Source organism: Panthera onca, chromosome A3 (genome assembly GCF_046562875.1).
Source record: "Panthera onca isolate mPanOnc1 chromosome A3, mPanOnc1 haplotype 2, whole genome shotgun sequence".
Lineage (NCBI taxonomy): Eukaryota > Metazoa > Chordata > Mammalia > Carnivora > Felidae > Panthera > Panthera onca.
In genome coordinates this window covers 8,811,508-8,837,852 of record NC_138341.1, presented here as the reverse complement: position 1 = coordinate 8,837,852, position 26,345 = coordinate 8,811,508, and the positions used below count along the sequence as shown (strand labels likewise).

Below are 26,345 nucleotides of genomic sequence, written 5' to 3'. Positions count from 1 at the left end.
CTTGAGCACGCATCAGAACCCTGGGCCGGACTCACTAGCACGGGACGTGGGACCCACGCCCCTAGTGTGGTTCAGTGGGTCTAAGGTAGGGCCCAAGAACTTGCATTTCTGACAAGCCTCCCGGTGCTGGAGCTGCAGGCTTTAAGAACCGCGATCTATGCGGTCCTTGGACCCAGACAACGGTCAGCCACAAACCGCTCCCGCCTAGGAGCTGGTTGGTGATGTCTGACCTTGGGCTGTGCCGACCGGAGGCACCTCGGTGCCTGAACACTCCCCATGGGGCACTCCCCCCCCCCCCCACAGGCCGTCAACACACCTGGCTGGTCTCCAAGACAAGCACCAGCCGGAGGCGCCTTTGTCAAAGTCACCGGGATCAGGTTTTGAAAGGCTGTGCCTCCAAAGCAAACCTGATTGTGCCCCCAGGTGGCCATACGGGGCCTGCTGACTTCCGGCGATCACGTCCATCAGGTCACGTTCAGGCTTCCTGTGGACACCAAGCTTTCCCGCCCGAGCATGGGGGCCTCACCACCAATTCTGATTGCCGCCAGAGCGTGAAAAGGGATCCGAAGCAGGAGGGAGACATTAATGGTGTTTTAAGCACTTCTGTTCAGGGCAGGGGCGGGGGATGCCCTCCTCTCCACCACCCGCCCCGCCAGGCCCAGGCCCACAGAAGCAGGGCAGTACGGCTCCCACTCAGCGCCCCCCCTGGTCTGAAGACAAAGTACAGACGTACGAAGGGAGGAAGAGGAATGAGTGCCGGGTGACAGAACACAGCTCCTGGAGCAGCCGGTTCAAAGGACGCTCCTGCTGCGAGGAGATTCAGACTCCGGTGGTTTTTCATTTTGACGAGGCCCGCCTACCTTCCCTCCACGACTGTTCTCCCGTCCCAGCGATGCACCATGGGCCTCACGCATGACCTTTTGTAGGAAAGGGCACTTTGAGGCCTCACGTGGGTGGGCACTGGCCCCCCCCATGTCAATGTCCCTCCCGCACGGGTTGAAAAGGGCGATGGGCCTGGGCGGGTGTGTCGATTTCGCACTGACAAGATACAAAGTGTTTTAAATCTTCCAGTTGATTACAGCTGAGACCCTGGGAAAATTCAAGCGGCCGATGAGTTTTTCCAGCACATGTGTGAGAGCTGCCTGCATGCCGACAGAATGGCCTAGGGGTATATCACTGAGGGAAGAGTGGCCCAGGGCGGGAGCAGGTGGGGGGCCACCGGGCCCAAAGACTCCAGTTCACGCTGATTTTGATTCTACGAGATAAGAGAGCCTACACGGTCTGAAATCAGTGGTGGAAATCAATCGGTGATGTTCCCGGGCACGAGAGGGCTTGTTGTGTTTTTAAGATACACAAGCATTAACCCGAAGACGCCCGGATGGCCCGCTTGGCTCTCGCTTCATGAGAAGCTCAGGGGGGCCCCGGGGATCCATCATTTACCCATGTGGGGACCAATACTCATAAACATTTGTCCCCAAACACTCGGGCTGACCCAGGCAAATCGGCGGGATGTCTCAGGCATGCCAACGATGCGCAAAATCCAATCAGGAAAAACGACGGCTTTCGAGGGATCTGGGTCAACTAGTCAAGGGCTCGGCCTGACTCACTCAAAATGAAAAACGAATCAGGTATACCACAGACGAGCGTCCAAATTGAGGACGGTGAATGCGGGCAAGGGAACCTGTATAGTCTATATATTTGTTTTCTGTATATTATTAGTGTTTTGACATCTTAAAACCCCTCCTGGTGGGGAGACACCGGCTTAGCCACTTCCGAGAGGTAGCAAGGGGCCCAGGCAGAGCCTGCCTGTAACGTGCAAACTAACCCACCCACAGCCCGCCCTCCTCTATCTGGTCTATGCACCCAGAAGGCATAACCTTAATAATCCTTAAATATCCCAGGATCTGCTTGTGTTGAGCGTCAGTTACGGGCCGGGCCCGGGAAGATGTGCATATGCAACATTTAACCGAGCCCACCCGGCTCTCGAGTCCCCTCCACCGGGGTAGGGCGAGCCCCGGACATGGGCCCCTCCCCTCTACTCCCTCCCAAGTGCACACGGAGGCTCAGTATTGCACCAAAGGCATCAGAAAAGACTGGCTCTTTTATTCCAAATATTGAGCAGTTCATCACCTCAAGGATTTTTTTTTTTTTTTGAGAATAAAATATGCTTGATCTCACACACTAGAAAGTCAGCAACTCAATAACTTACCAGAAAACTCTTTAAAATTCACACGCCTGACTTTCAGAGGAGTCTCTCATCCGTCTCATTTATTAACGTTTTCTAGCTTCGCATTCAGCACAACACAGCGGAGCATCTCAGGGGTGTTATCGTGGTACCAGCATGTACAAACACAGGCCCAAGTTTGTGGAGAAAACACATTTAAAGTGGGAATCTAAGCCTAAAACTAAAGAGGGAGCTCCCTCTGAAGGTGCAGCCATCCCTCCGTGCACCAGGTATATAGTTTTCTATACACCGGGTATATATGTTCTCCCTCGTCACACGGGATGATCACCTGATGACGCCACTAGGGAGGGATTCGTTTCCACCGGGCGACCTTGAAATGTGTGCGGCAAATACGGCATTCCAGCACGTGACCCCAGGGTTGCCAGGTGAAACACACACACACACACACACACACGTGTGCGGCCGTGTACAAATCCCATCTTCGGAACCCGCGAGGGGTCACGCCCTGAACTTGACGCACATCCGAGCGTGCGACCTTCTGGAAGCCATGCTCTGTTCCGGAGTGCGGGGGGGTGGAGGTGTAAGGTGCATCAGAATCAGGAACACAGAGTTGCGTGCCCTCCTACCTAGAGAACGACTGCAGCTGGTCATCCCGATGAAGGGCGCACGGGACGGCACGACGCGGGACACGCTACGTGTCCTCAAAGCCCAATCCCTCCCAGCACAAGGGACAAACCACGTCAGCCTCCGCAGGCCCGCGACCTCACACGTGGTTCACAACACTTCGAGCTCACCCCAAGATACCCTCATGACGGAAGTCACGTAGCTTCGAGAGGTCACTAATAAACAAGCCTGGAGCAGTTAAGGCAGAACAATTTTTAATCATTTGTAAAAGGGAATCTGCACATGCACGTTCACGTCGCTAGGCAAATCTGGGATCCACAACACCCACGTGTTTGCCTTTCTCTGCGCGGCCACGCGAACCGTTCAGGAAAGGCACCCCTTGCTAACAGAGCCCTCCCCCCCCCCCCCCCCCCCCCCGGTCACAATGAAGGCCACACGCCTGGATTTTCTTTCACAGAAAGAGTAAAATGTCATTCAGCTGTTGCCTTTTCTGCCCCCTAGGACTCTAACAATATGCGATTTAAATAGGAAAGCACTTCACTCATTGGAGTAAAACACTCTTTAAAAAAATAATACTTCAAAAAGTAAAGCAAAATCTTTTACCAAAATAATTCTTTCACTTTTCGAACTGTTCTCTCCACAAGCCAATTTCACAAACAGGGAATGGAATTCTCTTCCGCCGGCTTAAAGAATGTCACTCAAATTATTATTTATCCCCTTGCCCTTAATTCGAGGGGGAAAAGTGAAGGAAAATGTATTACCCAGAAATTCCAAAAGAAGGTCAGTGTCATGAGACATACAGAATAAGGCTCTTTGGATGGTCTAACCTCTACATCTTTTTAATATATTAACGACAGTTATAATAGGAGGGATATGGCTAAAATGCTCGTAACAATAACCCAGTCAGAGTGAAGTAATAAATAACCGTGCCTACAAAGAACATAACTTCTTGGAACCATTTTCATAAAACCACCTCGCTTCTTCTGAGAGCTCCCGACAGAGCTCCCCATCGTTCCCGTGTGGCACGAGCTCAGTTCAAGTCCACATCCACGGCACCGCCCGGCTGGATAGAGGCTGCTGGCAGGGAGTCGAGCGGATGGCAAGCACTGCCCTAGTAACGTCTACTGTCATCCGAACTTAAGGCGCTACAAAGTTACAGACAGCTGGACAAAGCACATTCTAAATAAAACGTCTGCCGCAGGTGCATTAAGGCATAAATATTCCAGCCTCGGGCCACGAAACTGAGGAGGCGGGGAGGGGGGGGCGGCGAGGGAAAGACGCCCATGACCTAGATTACCTTTCACCAAAGGAACCCCAGAACTCCTCAGCTAACAATCAGACCCGTCGGCAAATCCTGCAGGGGGACCCCGCGGGCCAAGCCAGCAGGGTGAGGGCGGAGACCCCGCAGAGCCAGGGACCCTCAGCCCTCCCTGCACCAGCAGGAGGTGTGGCACACAGGCCACCAATGGACACGTGCCCCTCCTCTACCGAAGTCCTGCGCATCTGGCGTTCCTCAGTCCAACTGTCATCGGCAGGGACCCCCCTCTGCCCCCCCCAGGCAGCCACCTGTGCCACATGGCCCGTCAGCCCATAACGAGCTGCTGCGGGAGCGGGCGGGACCGGACGGGACCGGACAACGTTGCCACTGGCTTTCAGCCATGACCAAGGCATGCCTCCCACGCTTTAAACGCACCTGATCCCCCCCGCCCCCCAAGCCTGCAAAGCACCCCCTTCACACTTCACTCGGAAACGCCAACCCCGGGGCACCGGGAAGGGGGAGAGACGCCCCTCCGATTTCTCTGCTCTTAAGCAAATGACGGCACGTCAGGCTCCTGGGCTCCTGCTCCACGGCTCCCAAAACCTATCCTTTAATCGGGGGCGCCGGGTCTTCACACGACGTCAGGAGGCTGCTTGGGACGTTTCATGCGGAGGAAGAATGAACATCCTGGTTTTCGAAAGGTGGCGGTGGCTCTCTCCAAAAGGTGAAATTACTGAAAGTATCCGAGCAGGGGAAGTCCGAAGAATGGCTTCTTTTCAGCAGCGGGAAAACGTGGTCAACCACTTCGCAGAGTCGCACGTACCTGGAAGGAAAACGGACAGCGTCACTGCCCCCGAGGGACACCCAGCCGCGGGGACACCTGCCTGTACCCTGCGCGGGGCTTGGAAGTTAGGAGACATCCACCAACCCGGGGACACAAGCCACCTGCTAACGCTATGGCAGTTGTTCTAGAACAATTCCTCACCAATTCACAGGCAGTCAGTGAGGATGGCAAGAGGCGTGGAGAAGGCCCCCTGGGCAAGGCGGGTGGAACCTGACTTGGCAGGAAGGACAGAAGAAGGGGGACAAGCGGGAATCGGCGTGGAGCTCACGGACGAGCACAGGGAGAAGAATCTCAGATAAAGCCCATCTCTGGAGCATCAAACAGAGACTGCTGCCACTGTGCAAGGAAAAGAGCCTGGGCCTTGGGTCAAGGGGACACAGACGTGACCTGCAGCTCTGCTGAGTGACCCTGGGCAAAGGGCTTCATCCTTCTAAGCCGTAACGTCCTCAACCGAAAGGGAAAGGAAAAGAAAACTGCCCCAGTGTTCGCATGAGAATTAAATAAAATACCAAATGTGACAATAAAATAATGCAGATTCAGTGCTCGAGGAATTTCTTCAACATACATTATTAACATTAGGAAATAATCAGCCCTCGCTAATCATCAGCCTTAGGGAAAAAGCCTCCCACCTTATTTGCTGTGCAACCTTAGGCAAGTGTCTTGCCCTCTCTGGGCCTCAGGCCCTTCATCTTTACAGAATATGGAGTTGGGGCTAGATCAGTGTTTCTCAATATTCCCTGCAATAGTCTCCCATGCCATTTTGTGTGTATTCTCAAGAGGCCGCGTGTTAGTCTCTGTGGCCTATGCTACAAAAAGGAAGTTGCTACACTGAATATGCATTTTCAGACCTCCGGGCGCCTCCAACTAGAAACTCCGACAGGCCCAGACCTCTCCGCACCTCCCCAGAGTCCTCCCCGACAGTCACTGGGTCCCCCCTCCGGTTCCAATTTTCTAAAAACCAAAATGGGCTTTCGACACAAACTCCGGGAATTCGCATGTTCTCAGGCGTCAAATAACTTATTCCATAAGGACAAGAGTGTGTATTTAATAAAGGACCCCCGAAGGGCTTATGCGGAACCTCGTGCTTGCACAGAATCTCCCCTAATGAGCAAGAATGATGCGTTTCCTGGGGAGTGAAACAGATTTTTAAAACGCCTCCCGGCTTTAAGACCCATTTGAGCTCTGTGGCTGTGGGAGGCGCCCCCCCCCTCCCCCCGGCCCCCCGCGGGAACAGCCCCTCGGTGGCAGGCCTCAGATCCAAACTGTGGAGTGCTCCGGGTACAGGCTGGGCCCGTCTGCGCTCCACTGGCACTCTACCCCGGGCCCCGCGGACCGGCAAGGCTCCATCGGAAGGCGGCTCAGGGGTTTCTCAGGGACAGCGTCCCGGGATCCGAGGTGACGGCCCCAAGTTCAGTGCCAGAGACAGGAAGGAGAGGTGCTCCCGCACAGGGAGGGCTGCGGCCCCCACCCAGCGTGGGGATGACAATGGACAGAGTCCCTCCCGCGCAGCCCACGCAGCCGCCCACCCTGGGCCCAGAGACTCAGCGAATGTGACAACCTCACAGGCCTCCGGGGCGAACCCTCCTCCCACGCCCCCTTGTGACGGACCTGCTACGTGCAGCGTCCCATCAGTTCAAGTTCTTTGTGACCCTGAAAAAGAGACTTCTTCTTAGACCTTCTCCAGACCAGGAAACCCTTGCACATGGAGGGCGCTGTGCTGGGGAACATGGGAGACGGGAGACCCAGGTGGGTGCTGTCGGGGCCAGGCCGACCGCGGCGGGCAGAGAGACCCTGCACGGCTGGTGGGAAGGAGGCAGTCCGTCCCCACTCTCGTCCCGCCAGTCGCCAGTCGGGAGGCAGCCTCACGTTCCAAGGACGGAGGAGGCCCCTGGCTCCATTGTCCTTTCTCCCCACGTGTCTTGAGAACTGCCTAGAAGCAGGCACGACTGGGGGAGGCAGCTGAGGGGGGCAGGCCCCAGGGCTCCCTCCAGCCTGAAGCTGGCCCCCGTTTGGGCTCCACGAAGCCTGAGCAGGTAAAAGGATCATCTTGGAAGTAAAAATGTGCTCTGGGGGGAACCTAAATCTCTCCTCTACCTAAAACCACTGGAGGTATCTGCAGAACACCAACCCCCCAGCTCCCCTCCTCCCCGTGAGGAGGGTCCCACAGGCCCCCGTGGGGTCACTCGGGCCCCGGGCGCTTTTCTAGGTCTGAACACACCCTGCAGCCTCTGGAACAGGCCAAGCAGGAGGGCAACCGTGTGCCCGGGGTCGCCCGGTGGTCAAAGCTCACCACCACGAGGGCCAAGGAAAGGCTTCCCACTCTGAGGAGCTAGGAGGCCAGGGTGAAGCACCCCAGGGTCCAGAGAGATCCTGCAGCCGGCCAGGACGCCTCGTTTCAAACGGGAGCCCAAGTCAGCCCCCTGCCTCAGGCGGACGGGGCTCCGACCACGGGGACGAGAAGAATTCTTACATTTCTGGTGAGCGTCATCTCAGGTCTGTGTGTGAAAACACCTAGAGTGTCTCGCCTGTAAATACAGCTTCACAGGCTAGTTCAGTCTGGTTACATTTCCCGTTTGCGTGCTAGGCTTTTCGAGCCTAGCTTGGCAAATCTAAACCACTAGTTTTGAAACTCGTTCCGTTCCACTCGGTGGCAGAACCTGTCCACGAAGTTTAGACTGTGGGGATCCAGAGGGGATCTGAGTTCATGCAGACGGTCCAAAAGTGAGGTTTTGGACAAAATACAAGGAGTTAAAATACATTTTCTTGGCAGGAACTGAAGATTAAAATACAGGAAACAAAGGATAAAAAGGCATACTGTGAACCTTAAAACATCATTCCAAGATGGAGACCGCAACGACAACGTAATGACCCAGGAATCCCACAAAACGTGCGCGATACTCACGAGGAGGTGTTGGTCTTTGCGTGCTCCTGTACAAGTTCTCCTTTGGGATTGACAGTAAATATTCTGTTCAAAGACACTCCTACTTGCTTATACGAATACACATCCTGTATTTGGTGAAGTACAAATTAGAAAAAAAAAAAAAAGAGTTCATTGTAAATACGAATACGCAATATTCCGGATCTGATGCAGTCTTATAAAACTCTCATTAACCACAACTATACTTCCAAGGAGTGTAGAGGAAGAATATCTCTGGATGTGAAATTATTAAATCAGATTTCCCCCCGGGCCTCGGTTCGCTCATCCATGCAAGAACTGAGCTAATGAGTAAACAGCCTACCTCGTCACCTCGTCCCCTGCAATTCTCACACCCCTTGAGGCTGTTTTATTCTCTGACCCGTTTTCTCAGGCATAAGTTTCAAAAGGGGAAGTCTCTTCCTGGGAAGTTAGTACCCAACTGTATTATCCAGACTGCTAAACTCTCCAGCAAAAATGTGGGTAGTACACATTAAAATCTTTTACCGTAGGCAACAGTGCTCTTAAAACCTGCGATGCCAAATTCACCGTGGCGTTAAGGCTTGGCTTTGTGGTACCCTCCTGGTAGAAAGGGGCCAAGCCTATTCGATGTTCTTGTTTTACTAATTCAGCAAGTCATTTGGAATCTGAAGTTTCTAGTCTGACACTGCAAGCTTCAGATGGAAATCCACTAGCCGAGCTTCCAAGGAAACAAAAGGCCACGAAATAATGTGCAGTCTCTCCTTACAACTACTGCTGGTGGGAGGGGATGCTGGCGCCACACTGTCACCCAGGCCCACCCTTCCGATGACCGCTGTCAGAAAAGACAGTAAGTTTCAAGAGCTCTCACGCAGCCCGTCTGTTACTTACGGCCGGTCGGTTTCCAAAAGCAGCGTAAAAGGGTTCCGTGTTTGGAAAAAACAGATTTTTGATGTCTGTCAGACACTGGACTTTAAACTTCTCAGGCTTCTTTTCAATCACTTCTCTGTGAAAACAAATAAATAATCAATGGATCAGCCTGAGAGGAGGGGCTTCAGGAGCATCAAACTACTTTTAGACGCCGAAGATGCCGTGACGCCAAGAACATTCCCGTATCTTCAAAAGGCAACCATGCGTAAGTCAGGGCGGCGGTCCCCGAAAAGCACGAGAGAGAAGGCGGAGAATCTGTACTTTCCAGTCTTCCCACAGAGCAAACGCTGAGGACAAGTGATTTTACCAAAGACCTCCACCAGGCACCCGAGTTACAAAGAATTCCAGACACACAAGAAGGGAGAACGTCTCGACGCTCATTTTATGAGGCTAGTGTCACCTCAAACACGAGACTCAGAGGAGAAAAATATGAGCGAAGCGGGGGCCAACCTCACTCGTGAGACGTCAGCGCAAACGTCCTAACTAAGTATGGACGTGCAAACTGACTGCAACAACTTTTTGTGCATGAGTTTTATTCCAGGAACGCAAGAGTAATTCGATACGCTAAACCAAGTAACGCAGTATAACAGGGTAACAGATTCAAGTACCAGAAAATATACCGGGTCAATAGACACAGGCAGGGCATTTGATACAATGTGGTATCTACCCAAGATGAAACATCTTAAACCCGGAATAGCAGGGAATGGTCCACACGCACAGCAAGTGCCCCGGTAAGAGTGGAACAACAGGTGGCCCCTATGGCCATTTCGCCCCGACAATGCGCTGCAGGTCCTCATTGGCGCGGTGATGTAAGGAAAACATAAAAGTTATCAGGATAGGGAAGGAGAGAATAGAAGCTCTCGCTATTCACACACAAAAAAATAATAATAATAATTGATTAAAAAACTAATCCACAGACGAATTACCATTATTGATAAGAGATCGATCCGATGCTGGCTATAAAATTGGTATAGAAAAAAAATTAATGTACAAAAATCAATTGCATTTTCACGCATCAGAAGAAACAAACAGGTAAACATGTAATTCTGTACACAGAACTCTAAAATCTCAAAGGTCTAGGAATAAACCTACTAGAAAGATGTGCCAGACTTTTATGGATAAAATTATAAATGTTATTGAAACATAATAGGGAAGACCTAAATGAAATACACCATGTAAGTGAACTGGGAGATTCAATATTATAAGGAGATACTAATTCTCCCGAAATTGAGCTACAGATTCACTGTCATTTCAGTCAAACTCTCGACAGGATTTTGTCTGTACGCTCTTGTAAGACTTGATAGTCAGTTACACACAAGAGCAAAGGCCAGAAACCAAACCACACATTGATGGACACTTGATTCACGAGCACGACGACAGTTCAGAGCAAGAGGAAATGGGCAATCATTTCAGTAAATGGTGCTGGGACAACTGAACATCCCTTTAAGGAAGACAAAAAAAAAAGAAGGGAAATGGACTCTCCCGCACTCCACATGCAAAAATCAATTCCTGGTGGTTTACACGCCGAAACCTGAAAGGCAACACCTTTAGATAAAATACAGGAGGCTACCTTCATGCCCTCGGCCAGGGAAGCCCTTTTTTAACACACAAATAGCACAAACTACAGGGGAGATGGTATGTTCAAGTACATGAAACTGAGAATTTATGTTCATCACAAGCGATAGACCGGGGGACAGCTGTCTACAGCGCTCATAACAAAGGCTACATATATACAATCTGTAACACACACTTACGAACCAAAAAGGAAATTGAGAAAGAAACGTGAACAGGCACCTCACAGAAGATGAGGCCCAAACGGACAACACACACACGCAGACAGACATTTCACACCCACCGGACGAGCAAAAATGTAAACAGCTGACGTGCTGGCAAGAAAGTAGAGCGGGGGTGGGGGGGGGGGGGGCATTTCCACACCACTGATGGTGCATAAATGGGTTCGACCCCTTTGGAAAACAGTTTGGAACAAACTCGTAACGCTGAATGTGTGCCTATGCTCTGTGGCCAGAAATCCCGCTCCTAAGTGTTCACGCTAAAGCAGCTAGTGAGTGCGCCCCCAGCGGGCACACACAAGAAGTGCAGCTCTCAATGGTAAAAAGCTGGAAGTGACCCAAGTCTCCATCCGTAGTGGCACGGATGAACCGTGGTAGGTCCTACAACAGGAGCGCAGACAGACGTAAAATGAATGGGTTACAGGTCTACTCAACAGTCACGGGAACATATTGTTGAGCGAAAACAGCCAGCCCCACAGAACACACGGTAGGTTTACATAAAGTTCACACGCGTGCACAATTAAATGTATCGGTTAGGGTCACAAATGTATGTGATAACACAGCTTAGAAAAGCAAGGGATGTTTCACAAAGATTCAGGGACAGTGGCTAACGTCACTACTAGGATTTCAAAAGGAATGGTCTGTCCCTTTGCTTTCACTGGATGGTGGCTATGCTGGTGTTCACTCTTTGATTATCGTTTATACCCCACATATATCTTAGAAATAGTCTTCTGTATCTGCTCAAAATGTAATTTAGGCATGCCTGGGTGGCTCAGTAGGTTGAGCATGTGACTACGGCTCAGGTCATGATCTTGGGGTTCGTGAGTTCGAGCTCCACGTCGGGCTCTGTGCTGTCAGCACGGAGCCTGCTTCGGATCCTCTGTCTCCCTCCCTCCCTCCCTCTCTACCCCTCCCCTGCTCGTGCGTGCTCTCTCTCTCTCTCTCAAAAATAAACAAGCATTTTTTAAAAATGCAATTTAGATGCTGCTGCTGCTGCTGATGGTGGTGGTGGTGACATAGCTTTAACCTGAGTGTCAAAAACCCCAAAGGCTGGTCCTGGCTCTGTACTGACTTCTGTGGACTCCAGAGCCCTTCTTAACCTTAACACTAAAGAGTTTTATATTCTATATCTTAGGACCCTTATGGGTAGAAACATGGCTGAGGTCTGATTATGAGTCTCAAACTTCAATCCACCTGGAGGACACCATCCAAATTCAGCTTCCTGCTTCAATCTCTCTCTCCCTCTCTCTCTCTCTCTCTCTCTCTCATGCACGCACATACCCACAGCCTGTGTGCTTGAGGGTGTGGGTAAGTGGCAGGTGGGGAGGAAGGTGTCTCCACGCGCACATACCGGGTAAGAAATACACACTAAGAAAACACGCCGTGGCCCCACGCCACTAGTGCAAGGCTCCTCGTGGGCACTAAGGTGACCCGGGAAGAAGCGGTGAGGGCTCCTGTCCAGAATGCTCCCTGGCACAGCCTGTCTTCAGTGATCTGCATTTGCAATTAGTCCCTGGTCACTCTCAACTCACCCTTGAGGTAATCTTCCTCCAGGAAACAATTAAGTGTCATTTATCCAAGTCTCCGAGCACCTCAGCAAACCCCGAAGGGAAAACGTGGTCGCTGTTGAAACAGCTTCTCGTTTCCCAGAGACAGAGGCCAGCCTCTGTCTCTGCCAAACTCCAGGAAGGTCACATCTGCCCAGGAACCCCGTCTTGGGACTTGGCCAAGGCTAATCTGTCCAACCTGCCTGTCATCAGTGAGATCTCCCTGCCATGAGATGCGCCGTGCCTTACTAGGAATGTGCCCTGTGTTCACAGAGGGCTTATGAAAATGATCTAAAATGCCCTGACGCCACAACAAAAAAAAAGGCCAGCTGACTAAAAAGAATCACATGACTCAAAGCCAATTTCTACTTTAAAAGAAGAAGCTCCTGAACCAAAAGATCAGGTGTGTGAAACAGATTCCATCGGCTTCTTTTTTTCAGACACGTTTCCTTGAATCATAGCATTTCAGGGCTGGAAGGGACACTTGAGATCATCGAACAGAACCCTCCCATCTGGCAGGTGAGGAAACAGACCCAGGAAGGGGAAGCACCGCTTGCCACACCACCAGTCAGTCTCCAGGCAGCATCAGAGCTTGGGGGGGGGGGGGGGGCGCGGAGAATGGGGGTCCGCTTTGGGGGGGGGGTCTCCGTCCTCACTTCAGAACCCTCTCTGCTGTCCCTACAGACCGTGCTCTGCCCACAATGTTTATTTTCCTTCATTCCAATTTAGACCCAGGCGGTACAATCAAAACTGCCCCCGGGGCACCTGGGTGGTTCAGTTAAGCGTCCGACTGAGGCTCAGGTCACGATCTCGCGGTTTGTGGGTTCAAGCCCCGCGTCGGGCTCTGTGCTGACAGCTCGGAGCCTGGAGCCTGTTTCCCATTCTGTGTCTCCCTCTCTCTCTGCCCCTACCCTGCTCATGCTCTGTCTCTCTCGGTCTGTCAAAAATAAATAAATGTCAAAAAAAAATTTTTTTAATTAAAAAAAAAAAGAACACCCAATGAAAGCATCTTGCTAGGGAAGGTCATTCTGGCTCCCACAGACTTGCCCGTCAATTCTAGAAAATCTGCAGGGCAGCTAATACCCAGAACAGCTCGGGCTGGAAAGTAGTATTAGAAGGAACAGGCTGTTGGCTGTGACCATCATCTCCGACCTCTGAGAGGGCACACACATTGTGAGGTTTCCTGGTTTGGTTTAGTAAGTCCTCACAAGGAAAAGGCAATAGATCTTGGACAGTGCTATTTAAATAAGAGGAAAAAATGAAAAGGATTACCTTAAACATGTATTTAGTGGTAGGATATCAGAGTAATAATGTCAACATTCTGCCTTGCCTCGCAAATCCTCAGTACTTAATACCTGATAATGAGTAGCTTGCTACAAAGTGTCGACATAAGTCAGGGACCTCATTTCACTCAAGTCTGGATTTGTACCCAGACCTACACTGTCAGGACAGCTCTCAGGATCTGAAATGCACTATGGCATCCATAAGTTTTGCCCAAATTTCTTGCCCAGAAACTACAAGTTTCAATGCGAGATCTTTTACTACAGGAAAAAAAAAAAAAAAAAAAAAAATTACAAATCACACAAAGCAAAGCTGTGATAGAAAAGGGATCCACAGATGGGGTGCCTGGGTGGCTCAGTGGGTTAAGCGTCTGACTTCGGCTCAGGTCACGGTCTCACGGTCCGTGAGTTCGAGCCCCGCATCAGGCTCTGTGCCGACAGCTCAGAGCCTGAACCCTGCTTCGGATTCTGTCTCCTTCTCTCTCTGCCCCTCCCCACTTGTGCCCTGTCTCTCTCTCAAAAATAAATAAATACAAAAAAAAAATTTTTTTTTTTTTTTTAAAGAAAAGGGATCCACAGAGCTGAAGAACAAATACCCCAGGAGGAGCCAATATGGCGCTTCGGGCCCATCTGGATGTTTCTGTCGTTTGCATGGTTAGCGGCAGCAAGCAGCTTATCGAGTCGTCAAACTGAGGCAGAATCATACCAAAGCCTGTCACTGGGTCTTGAAGACAGAATTCTCTGATACTTAGAACCAGCCTTTGACAGGACCAACGTCCTATTACGACCACAGTAGATTGTGCTTTGAGAGCAGTCAGGGAGGCTGTCCTGGGCCTCAAGCTACCGGGAAGCCCGGTGTTCTCCTCTCCAACGCCAGGAGGCCAGACTCAGTTTGGCCCGGCTTCTCTGAACGCGGCTGTGGCGGGGAAGGGGGTGGTGTAGGGAGAAGGGTAATCAGAGGCTGGCTAGCGACGTTAGAGGGCCATTAAAACAGTGTTGGGCGCCTGGATGGTTGAGTCAGTTGAGCGTCTGACTCTTGGTTTCGACTCAGGTCATGATCTCACAGTTTGTGAGACTGAGCCTGTCAGGCTTCGCAACTCCCAGCACAGAGCCTGTTCTGCCTCTCCCTCTCTCTCTGCCCCTCCCCTGCTCACTCGCTCTCCCTCCCTGTCAAAATAAATTTAAAAAATTAAAAACAAAACAAAACAAACGGCGTAACCAGAACTCCCAGAAAGGGTGAGTGTTCTGGGAGACCAAGGCCAGGCGGCGGCTGGTCGAGGGGCCACTTAACCCGGTCCAGGCCCCCGATTAGACAGAATGCAAGTTGATTCTCAGAATCCTTAAGACTCAGACCAGCCACGGTGGAGGGACAGCTGCCCACACCGAGGGAACAGCATGTGCGCACACTGGAGGCTTCAAGTAGAGAACTCTGTTCTGGAGAACGAGTTTCAAAAACTGCAAAGCAGGGCAGGGGCGAGTCAGGAAGAGTCACGTGACCCGAGCTCATGAATGTGGACTTGATCCTGAGAGCCACGATGAGCTGAAGGGTGTGGAGGAGGTGACAGAACCAGACCTGCATCTTAGGACGAATCTGCTGGTGCCCACTGTGGCTCAGGAGATGGGCCAGGGCAGACCAGTTAAGAGGCTATGCTTGCAAAACCTTGCAGGGAAGAGGGGCGGGGGCGGAACTGGCCGGCAGATGTGGGGCGGGAGGTGTGTAAGCAAGAGCCATACCTGTGCAAGGCCGAGAAGAGACTGCTTGGGCTCAGCAGCAGGGGCCCCTGAGGCAGCACCGTGCCCCTCTCGTTGACCCAGTGCAAATAGCCCCTCGTCATGTCCGCCATCCCGATGGCACGTGCAGAACAGTAGAGAAACTTATATCCATTTCTGCAAAAGAGACAAAGCATTCGGGTGTCACGGCATCCCGCGACCGAACCGCTCTGCGTTCACACACCCTGACCTGTGTTTCTCGAAGAAAGGCATTGCTGCAAGCTTCCTCACCAGCAGAAGGCCACCTCCTATACAACACTATTTGGCACTGAGAGGGAAGCCTGAATGCTTTTCGCTGTCCCTCACTGAGCCCACGTCCCTCACTTGGTTTAATCTTCACGGCAAGTCCGTTCGGTAGGGCTTTTCCCTCCGCTTTATGCTGGAGACGCTGAGGCTCTATGCAAACTGGCCAGGCTACCTACCCCTGCACTGCTCATCCTCCCGGTCCCTGCTCCCCGGAAAGGCCACCCAGCCACCAGCACACAGGGCCCCTGCAGGTGCACCGCAGCACGGAGCCCGTCCCCCCGCCCCCGACACACGCCATCAAATCCTCCCGTCGGCGGGATGATTCCCGAAAGCACATAAATACGTACCCGCCCCCTCTCATCTCGTCCTAAACACAACCACCGCCTTGGGTTTTCCTTCTCCGCACCGATTCCCTCGGCCTTGTGTCTGCACTGACCACACTTCTCCACCCGCGTCACCCCGCTCCAAGCGGACTCGGTCGCCTGCCTTGCTAGCCCCCCCAGGTCCCTGCGACGCCGCATAGGAACAGGCTTCGTGGCACACCCAGCACGTGTGACGGTCCCTCCCTCTGGAGCGCCTCCGTCCCCTGGCTTCTGGTCCCCACCGTCCCCAGTCTTCCAGCAGCAGCCGGCTCTTCCCAGATAGGCCTGGGCCCCGTCTCCACCCAGGCTCTAGGTGCCCGAGCCCTGGGGTCCTCACTGCCTCACTCCCGCGGGATCACACCCACTCCCCGACGGCCCTGAATGCCACAAACAAACCGGAGCGGCGTGCGCTATTTGTGATGTTGTGATACGATACAGATCTCTGTGGTCCTCATCCCCGGGTCCCAGCACAGAGCTTCCAGACCCTTGGACTTTCTGAGTGACCAGGCACCTATTATCCAACACAAGCCCCTTCCTCCACACACCCCTGAGTTTATGCTGATGAGGGAGGCCACGGTTGCCATAGGAACCAGCCATGCAATCGGAGGGCTAGAACTTTCATCCCCACCAACCCCCCCCCACCCATCCCCCCCGCCCCACGCACACAAATTCTGGGCAAGGCAGAGGGGCTGGAGATGGAATTCAATCACCAACAGTCAATGATCTAATCAATCGTGCCTACACAAAACCCCTCAACAATGGGGTTCAGGGTTGGGAGAGGCAGGTTGAGTGCCTCCACGTGCTGGGACACACCCCCACCCCGTGGAGACGAGACCCTTCCAGACATCGTTCTATGTGCCTCTGCACCCGGCTGTTCATTTGTATCCTGTAGAATAAACCCGAGCGTTTGCCTAAGTTCTGTGAGCCTTTATAGCACATTATTAAACCCGAGAGGCGGTTGTGGGGACCCCTGATCTGTAGCCAAGTTGGGCACAAGCGGGGATAAACTGGGGACCTCCTATTCGCGGCTGGCATCTGCGGTGGGAGGTGTCTTTGGACCGGGCCCCTAACCTGTGGGGTCTACCCTACCCCTGCGCAGCTGGTGTCAGAAGTGGACTGAATTGTTGGGACACCCAGGTGGCGCCTGTAGGGAATTTCAGAACCGCGTCGTGCGACAGCCCACACGTTGGGTGCCAGCAGTGTTGGGAATGAAACACAGATCGCAGGCCAACTCTTCGATGACATACAACCTTACTGCCTGAGCAGGACTGCACTCCCCTCGTTTTAACCCTTGAAAGCTTAGTGACCAAAACGAGATGAGCTGTTAAGATCAAAGGTATGCCACGTTTCAAAGGCTTACTGTAAAAAAACAGAAGCTATCTCCCGTTAGTAATTTTTATATTGATTTTAAACGGTAACGGTTTCCATGTACGTATTGGGCTAAATAAAATACACTAAACATTTTTTAAACACCATCTATACCTGGCTGCCTTCCAGATTTATACTTCCAGTCCAGACGCCCCTCTTAAGCTCCAGGCCAATACGTGCAACCACAAACCGCCCCGTCACTAATGAGACAGACGACGTACCCCCGACGCGGTGCGCCCACAGTCAATTGTGTGCGGGCGCTCGGGGCGCGTCCTCGCTGAGCAAGTGGCTCTCGCTGGCCCAGGTGAAAGGTCAAACCTCAGGGCCACCTGGGAGTCTACTTCTCATGACCGCTGCCCCCCCCCCCGCCCCCACTGCCTCAACTCCACCCCAGCAAGGACCCCAAACCACCCCCGAGTCCCCTGCTACCGGGACGGGGCCTCTCACCTCTATTCCCGCGGCAGCTTGAATCGGCTCCCAACCCCCCCCCCCCCACACACCAAGTCTGGACACAGAAAGAAACCTCAAAACACACTCACGGCATGCTCAACACCCTGAAGAGCCTCGACATCTCTCTCAGACACAATCCAAACTCCACAAGGCCAGTGAGACCTGGTCCCCATCGCTCTCTCCAACCCCATATACTCCCTCACTCCCACTCACCAGAAAGATGCCCTTACCAGTCTTCCAAGGCACCATGCTCATTCCTGCACTGGGCACCTGCACATGCTGTTCCTTCTGCCTGGAACACTGTTCCCCACACCCCAGGCTTACTCCCTCACCTCACCTAGGTCTCTGCTCAGACATCACCTCCTCAGAGGGCCCTTCCCTTGTCCCCCTATTTAATAAAACACACACTCCCGGGGCGCCTGGGTGGCTCAGTCGGTTAAGCGTCCGACTTCGGCTCGGCTCATGATCTCGCGGTTTATAAGTTCAAGCCCCACATCGGGCTCTGTGCTGACAGCTCGGAGCCTGGAGCCTGCTTTGGATTCTGTGTCTCCCCTTCTCTCTGCCCCTCCCCTGCTCTTGCTCTGTTTGTCTCTCTCCCTCTCTCTCAAAAATAAATAAGCATCGACAAAACTTTTTTTAAAAATTGTTTAAAAAAAAAAAGGGGGCTGCCTGGGTGGCTCAGTTGGGTGGGCGGCCGACTTCAGCTCAGGTCATGATTTTACAGTTTGAAGGTTCGTTGCGTTCGAGCCCCGTGTCGGGCTCTGTGCTGACAGCTCAGAGCCTGGAGCCTGCTTTGGATTCTGTGTCTCCCCTTCTCTCTGCCCCTCCCCTGCTCATGCTCTGTCTGTCTCTGTTTCTCAATAATAAATAAACGTTAAAATAAAAAAAAAAAAAAGTAAAACACACACTCCCCTATCCCCACTTCAGCAACAAAACCTTTGCACTGCTTTAGTCTTCCTAATGGCACCCATCACTAATGTTACAGTATAGTTCCTGGTTTGAAGGTGATCTCTTGTTAATCCATAAGCCCCCTGAGGGCGGGGACTTGGTCTCATGCCTTGCTGTAACCCCAGGGCCAAAAACAGTGCCTGGCAAGCCACAGACACTTAGTAAATATTTGCTGAATGAGAGAACACAAACTGCCCACTTCTCCCTGACTTAGTCCTCCAGCATGAAGATTTGATGCTGGTTAAGGGGTTCATCTCTAGACTTGCTTATGAATAAATCTGGCCTTTTGTAGCAACGTGGACGGAACCGGAGAATGTTATGCTAAGTGAAATAAGTCCTACAGAGAAAGACAGATCCCATGTTTTCACTCTTATGTGGATCCTGAGAAACTTAACAGAAGACCATGGGGGAGGGGAAGGAAAAAAAACAAAGAAGGTTAGAGAGGGAGGGAGGCAAACCATAAGAGACTCTTAAATACTGAGAGTAAACTGAGGGTTGATGGGGGGTGGGAGGGAGGCGGGGGTGGGTGATGGGCATTGAGGAGGGCACCTGTTGGGACGTGCACTGGCTATTGTATGGAAACCAATCTGACAAGACATTTCATATTTAAATAAATAAATACGTCCTTTAAAACCAAGAAACAGGAAACTTTTAAGAGGGAGAGAATCCAGAAATACCAGCTTGTCTGGAATCCAGGGATGCATCTTAAAATCAAGCAACCTTTTTACTCAAACATCTTTGTATTTTAGCTCTCTGACTAATGCAGTCTTTAAAAAAAATACCCACTCTTTCTGTATATAGCTCTTCACATCGGAGTCCTAAAAGCGGCCACCTGCAGGGGTTTGAGATGCTAATTTTATTCAAAACCTGATTTCCTAATACATTTCAGGGTTTGATCAGGCCACTCACTGCCTCCTTCTCACCAGGCAAGTATTCTGCTTCAAAGGCCATTACTAAACTTGGCTGGAAGATCAGCGCCAAGACTCCTGGAGGAGCTGGGGGGGGGGGGGGGGGGGGAATGGCTTGTTGATGGCAGAGGCTTTGCCCCCACGAAAGCCGCCTGAAATACCAAGCGCTCCCATCAAATGCTCCTGTGACGCCGAGTCACCAAAGCTTACTCTCAAGGGAGCCCCTGGGGGGTAAGACTGCTCACTCCTCACTCAGAAGGGCAGGACGCGCTGCTCCCACCAACACCTCGCCTGGGCTCCGGGTGCACACGGGGCCGGCACAGCCCTGCCCTTCGGGAATGGGCAGGTGGGGAGACCTACCCTTGACTGCAAAAAAGGTGGACTTGAGGGTTCCCCGGGAGGGAAGGGCGAAGCCTGCCCGAGGCGAGCGTGCGCACAGACGTGCAACACACACGTGGGTCACACTTACCCCTCTGAGATCTCGGCAACTACAACAGGACTCGGGAGACACCAGAGCCAAAAAGAAAGAGGATTCCACGTCCCGGCGTCCCACTGACGGTTTCTCCATATGTCTCAGCCTCTTGTATCTCTCTGAAAACACTTGGCCCAGGCAGATATTAAAATAGCTTGGAAAGATCACCTCTGGGGCTATTTGCCAAGAGAAGCGTCTAGGCGGACGTTTCTCCGCCACTGACATCTTGGCCTGGATAAATCATTGCAGGGGGGGGCCGGGCAGAAGCCCCGACAAGGCCGCCCTGTTGGACGTCTAGCAGCATCCCTGGCCTCCACCTGCTAGGGGTCCTCGACACACCCCAGGCATGGCGACCAGAAAGGGGCTCCGGGCATTGTCATGGGTCCCTGGGGGCCAAAATCGCCCTCGGTGGAGAGCACTCTTGCAGAAAAAAGGGGCCCCTGTAGCCCCGTCTGCAGGCCCAGAGAGAGGATAACCGCTCGCTCCCTTAAGGATGGAAGGCTGTAGGCCAAGCTCAGACTTGTCCTCAGCCCGGCCTCCGAGGACCCCTGCCCAGAGCCTCCCTTCCGCGCCCACCGTGCTCACTCCGGCCTGGCTCTCAGCCCCACCTCCTCTCGCCCTGCCTCCCCCTGTGACGAGTGCCCTTCTCTCAAACCCTGAAGCCCTGCCCACCCAACAAGCCTCGGCTCCGGGCCTCCTTCTCGCTGAAACCGTCTTGGATTTCTCGCCCCTCCGATCAGATTTCATCTCTCCCTCACTTCCGCCTGAGAAACCTGCATCTCACCGCGCGTCCCCTTCCCTGCATCCTTACAGGGTCCCCATCACCCGCTGCTACAGGATCCCGAGCTCCCTTACGGAGAGGCACCGGCACAGCCCCTGGTGTGCAGCAGATTCCCAATCAGAGTCTGCTAAACCCGGGGGGTCCTCGCAGAGGCCGGGCGTGGAAAAGAACGCCCAGCTGCACGACACACACACTTGTGACAGCAACCCCACGACGTGCGGGCACGGCATTTCTGGGCTGGCGGTGACCTCAGGGACCGCCCGGCCGAATTTTCCCCTTTTAGAGATGAGGAAACCAACGCTGGGAGTGGGGGACGAGGTCTAAGCGGCCAGGGTGAGCGAAGGGCCGTCCCCTTCAGATTCCGGCCGTCCCCCCGACTCCCCATCAGACTCTCCACCCTTACTGTCAGACGTTAACGAGTGCAGTCCCCTAAGACCCGGAGTGGGAGAAAAAAAACATCGGCGAAAAGGAGAAAAGAAAGACCCTAACGCGTCCGCTAATGATGCTTTCCGCTTTCAGAATCCTGGCTTCGCACAGCAGTCTCCACGCCGCAGACGAACCCATCCACCCACGAAAACACGGGAGCATTCATGCTCGCTAAATCACACACACGTTGCTTTCTGCTTCCATCACTATAAAAATACCCATCAAGGAAGGCGGAAAATCAGAGCGGTTATTGCCCACGTCTAGCCCCTAAAAGACCCACGGGCTCAGTGAGCTGGATATTTTAGGGAAGAGTCTTTTACTTCCCTTGTGCAAGCTGACCGATACTTGAACGGGAGGGGAGAGTCTCACGTCTTCCGTTTCTATCGGCTGGCGTTCTTCTTAATCAATAACCAAGCCGGCTCCTTTACACCCCCTCGCTGAACAAGGTAACACTCAGCTCCACAGACAATTTCTCACAGCTGACTGTATTCGAAAAAGTAATTACATTTGGCAAAAATAAAATGAAATAAAATAAAATTGCCCTCATTTTCTGTGGTTGTCAGGCAAGCGGCTATCGGCGAGACTGGTTCTCCCGTTAGATAGATACTGCAGTGCAGGAATTTTAAGCACAGCCTACATTCCAAAAAAGCAGAGTGAGGACAGAGTGATCCGTCCCCAAATCCTAAAGTAAACAGCATCACCTTCCTGGAACCCTAGAGCATGCCAAAGAGCTCTCTCACTAGGCCCGTGGGTAATCACAGGAGGACATCACAAGAATAGCACGGACTCACGAGAAGAGGGGGTCACCGCCACCCTCACCAGTCCTCAGTCCCCACACTTGTCCCGCTGCGGCTGCCCAGGACCCCAGAGGAGGAAGCATGCGGGGCGTGGCCAGCATGCGGGTTCACTCTAACCAGCAGTCAGCTAAGGGAATGTCGCACCGAGCCCGACCTGCGCCAGGATGCCAACAAGCCAACCCGGGCCCCTGGGTGTCAGTAAAGAGCTCAGTAAGGAGGTAAGAGCCACCCGGGGTCGCCGACTCTGGCCTGGAAAGGCATCGTGAGGACTACGGCGTCTGAGCTGGGCACAACAAGCTGAAAAGTGTGGAGACAAAAATCAGAGGTACGAGCATGCCGGGCAGAAGCCATCGTTTGAGCGTAGGCGGGAAAATGGGAAAACGAAGCATGGAGTGTGGGATGCGGCCTGGATTAGAACAGGAAGGTCTGGGGAAAAACTTGGAAAAGAAGGGCCTCGCAGAAGGCAGGGAAAGCCACGCCAAGGAGCCCCCGGGAGGTGCTCCGTGCAGAACCCTGGAGGCCATGGCCGAGCTGTGTGTGCAGACTGTTCTGGAAACCTAACCGTGTGGGAGCCGCTGAGGACACACATCAAACTCAGCGAATGAACAAACGTCAAGCCCCTTCCTCTTGGCCCAAATGAAAATACAGGAAGCAGGGGCGCCTGGGTGGCTCAGTCGGTTAAGCGTCCGACTTCGGCTCAGGTCATGATCTCGCGGTCTGTGGGTTCAAGCCCCGCGTCGGGCTCTGTGCTGACAGCTCAGAGCCTGGAGCCTGCTTCCGATTCTGTGTCTCCTCCCTCTCTCTCTGACCCTCTCCCATTCATGCTCTGTCTCTCTCTGTCTCAAAAATAAACAAACATTAAAAAAAAAAAACTTAAAAAAAAAAAGAAAATACAGGAAGCATTCTGTACTCATTTTGGACCACCACCCACAGCCCTCACTCACCTCACGCTAGGCAACCAACGTAAAAAATGCTCAGGCGTTCTCTGCTAAGCTACCCTACTTGACTTTCCACGGAGATCTCTTTTCTGGGGGACAAACAAAAATGCAACTGTGCCCTTTTATGTTGTAATGTCCAGTGAGGAAAGGAGTGGATTTATGTTCCAAAGCCTAAAACGATTCAGGCCGTGAGCTTCCCGGTATCCTGACGCGGGAGAGTTTCTTCCAACTAAAAATAGATGTAATTTTCGGCGTCATGCGAGTCGCGGCAGGTCCCCGGTGGATTAATCCTTCCGAGCGAGAGGTCAGCCGTGGTGAGGCCGTGGGGAAAGGGGCCAACACACATGCTGTCTGCCAGACTGCGGGCTGGGCCTACCTTTGCGGAGGGCGATCCGGCCCCACTGAGCAGATCTGCTCATGTGCTCGCCCTCCTACCAGAAATTCCGCTTCTGGGACTCCACTTCACGCCAGCCCCGCCCCCCGTGTGTGCCGTCCTTATTTATTTATAGGCTCATCACACACAACGAACACTGCGTTTGAGTGCTTTGTGCGTCACCGTGGGAAACGGCGAAAAGACTGGTAACTACCTCCTCGGCTCGTCAACAGAGGGCTAGTTACACACAGAACGGTTGACCCATGTTACACGATTCGTGCAGCAGTGGAGAATGAGGCAGATCTCACAGGTGATGAAACGGAAAGATGTATTACTAAACGACGCACGCACGCGTGCGTCTCAGGGGCCTGGGGACAGCGCGCGTGGATTTTAAGGACAGCGGGACAGAACAAAACCGGTCACGGTGGCTCCGTTTCTGGGGAGCGGATCAGCTCGGTGCGGAGCAGAGAGGAAGAAGACACAAGCTCTGTACTCTCCGATTTCTCTAACTTTTCTTACTCCTCTGCATTGTTTAAAGACCCATGTATTACTTTTGTGATTTTTTGCGGGGGGTGACATCTGGAGAAGCTCAAACCGATGAGCCGGGCATCCGAGAAATCTGAGTTCTCCAACCCACCAGGGGCTGAGGGCCGCCTCCCAGCCACCCCGCCCTCACCGCGGCGTCAGGCTCAGGAGGCCAGAGATCGTGTCCGCCTCATGACATCCCCCGTGCCTGTCCCTGGGCTAAGCACACAACAGGCACCCAGTAAATGCTGGACGAACGAATGAATGAGGGGCAGGAAAGGCTACTCCATTCATCTGTGCTCAGAGCACCGGCATGGCTTTGAGTGCCCATCCCCCCACCCCATCGTCACCTACAACGGGCCACAGGTGAGCGGCTCAGCCTGGGAATCACGGCCTGGTTCTCCGGGCCTGACATCTCCTAACTCTGTGATTCCTCACCTGCCACCACCATGGCAAGGTGGGGCTGTCCTGGGTTGGCCTAAGGCACCTTCCAGCTCTGAGAGGCTGGAGAACAGGGGCGCCTGGGTGGCTCAGCGGGTTAAGCGTCCGACTTCGGCTCAGGTCATGATCTCGCGGTTTGTGAGTTCAAGCCCCGCGTCGGGCTCTGTGTTGACAGCTCGGAGCCTGGAGCCTGCTTGGGATTCTACGTCTCCCTCTCTCTCTGCCTCTTCCCTGTTTGCGCTCTGTCTCTGTCTCTCTCTCTCTCTCTCTCTCTCAAAAATAAATAAACATTAAGAAAAATCTTTTTTAAGAGGCTGGAGAACAGAAAGCCTTGGAGGGAGAGGTTTCACTGATGAGGGAGACTCTAGTCCACAGAAAGATGGAGAAAGCGACGAGCCGTGTGGGGAGGGAGAGACCCTGACGGGCCCTGACCCTGGAGACAGACCAGAGCAGACCGGGGCGGCTGTACCTCCTGTTAGCGGCCGGGGGCCTGTGGATAAACCACTTCAACCCTCCGAGTTTCTCTCTCGGTGAATTAATGCTATCAATTCTTTTTTTTTTTTTTTTTTTTTTTTTTTTTTAATTTTTTTTTCAACATTTTTTTTATTTATTTTTGGGACAGAGAGAGACAGAGCATGAACGGGGGAGGGTCAGAGAGAGAGGGAGACACAGAATCGGAAACAGGCTCCAGGCTCCGAGCCATCAGCCCAGAGCCTGACGCGGGGCTCGAACTCACGGACCGCGAGATCGTGACCTGGCTGAAGTCGGACGCTTAACCGACTGCGCCACCCAGGCGCCCCTATCAATTCTTACAGTAACTCTGAAAGGCTAGTAAGTGAAGTGACGCGTGCCCGACACAGGACGGCAGGTCGTCCCCCCACCCCCCAACGCTAGCACCCTCCTTCCGCCAACGATTTTCAAGCCTCCTATCACTTCCTTTCTCGTCTCTGGGTACCGAACTCACACTTGGGAGCCGGCGGGATGGGGACTCACTTGTGTACTCAGAATTCTCCACCCGCCCCCCCCGCCCGGACCCCGCCCGCCTGAGCCGCCCGCACCCCTCTTCACAGCCACCCTCACAGTCATGGCCCGTGCCATGATGTGATGGGGGCGAGGGCCCGGTACTTACTGGCTCACTTTATGGTACAGCTTAGCAATGCCCTGGTGGGTCCAATCCTTCCCGAGAGTGGGCAGAATGTGGCCAAGAGTATCTGACCTAAACAGAGAAACAAGAAAAAGAAAATAAAAAGGGCATGCCGAAAGGGGGGGCAAAAGCCCATTCCACCTCACCGTACCAGAAATACCTCACGAGGGGCGCCAACAGGACCCGCGACTTACTTTCCGGAAAAGCCCAAAACGAAAGAAATCACATGAGGACGCTCACGGAGGGATACGTTAACACACGAAAGGGCACCTTCCAACTATCACGCCTCAAGGCCGTGACTCGCTAAGTCAAAGCAAAAAGGCCGTTCGGAAAGTCGCGCTTCGGAAACACCCACGAGAACAACAAAACCAGGGAGGCGGGAGCCCCGATGGAGACGAGCACCGAGCCCGGACTGCGGCTGTTTAAGGCGAGGGGCGAAGACCCCAGGACCACGCCGGGAACCGAACCGTACGGGCCCCACACGGTGCCACAGACCGCGAGCAGAAATGCCGGCTGCAGGCCCCAGGGCCCCGACACAGCCGGGCCCACCTGGTGATGGTCCCGTCGATGTCCGAAATGATGACTTTGTCGTCCCAGTCCCACAGGTAGATGGTGCCCTCGCAGCGGCACGTGCCTTGGTACTGTGTGGTCACGCTAAAGACCACGTCGTTGGGGCCGTTCTTCAACTTCAAGCTTTTCTGAAAAACATGAGCCGCGGGGCCGCTTGAGGGGAAAGCCCAGACTGAGGGCTATTTGGCCCCTCTTCCAGGAGGGGCGACGTCGGGATCGCTTTTCGAGCTCTCTGCCCTAGGCCACCGTACAACTCCTCCTTTCGCTGTCCCGCTCTCCGTGAGGACGGTTCTTCCCGGGGTCCGGCCATCCCGAACCCCAGGCCCACCTGAAAGGCAGCTCACCCACTCTCTGCAGGGGGCGGGAGGTGACGGGCAGGAAGCCTTGCCCTCATCGTTCCAGCTTCAGAATAGGACCCACTCACTACTCCGCGACTAAATATGAAAGGGGACACGAAGCCAAGTGGGGAGACGTT

At 53.2% G+C, this 26,345-nt stretch overlaps 1 protein-coding gene across 7 annotated transcripts in view; it reads right to left on the bottom strand.

Annotated features, from left to right (window-relative positions):
* Nucleotides 1-3,046: 3,046 nt before the first annotated feature.
* The window catches only part of LPIN1 (lipin 1), a 129,358-nt gene continuing 106,059 nt past the window's right edge, over nt 3,047-26,345 (bottom strand). For all 7 annotated transcript variants that reach the window (XM_060648714.3, XM_060648734.3, XM_078444972.2 and 4 more), the window contains 6 exons: nt 25,850-25,998; nt 25,286-25,372; nt 15,086-15,238; nt 8,696-8,810; nt 7,814-7,917; nt 3,047-4,890 (listed from right to left, as the gene is read on the bottom strand). In XM_060648714.3, the coding sequence (XP_060504697.1) occupies nt 4,731-4,890; nt 7,814-7,917; nt 8,696-8,810; nt 15,086-15,238; nt 25,286-25,372; nt 25,850-25,998 (768 nt within the window). In that variant the 3' untranslated portion in view covers nt 3,047-4,730. The remainder of the gene's footprint in view (nt 4,891-7,813; nt 7,918-8,695; nt 8,811-15,085; nt 15,239-25,285; nt 25,373-25,849; nt 25,999-26,345) is intronic.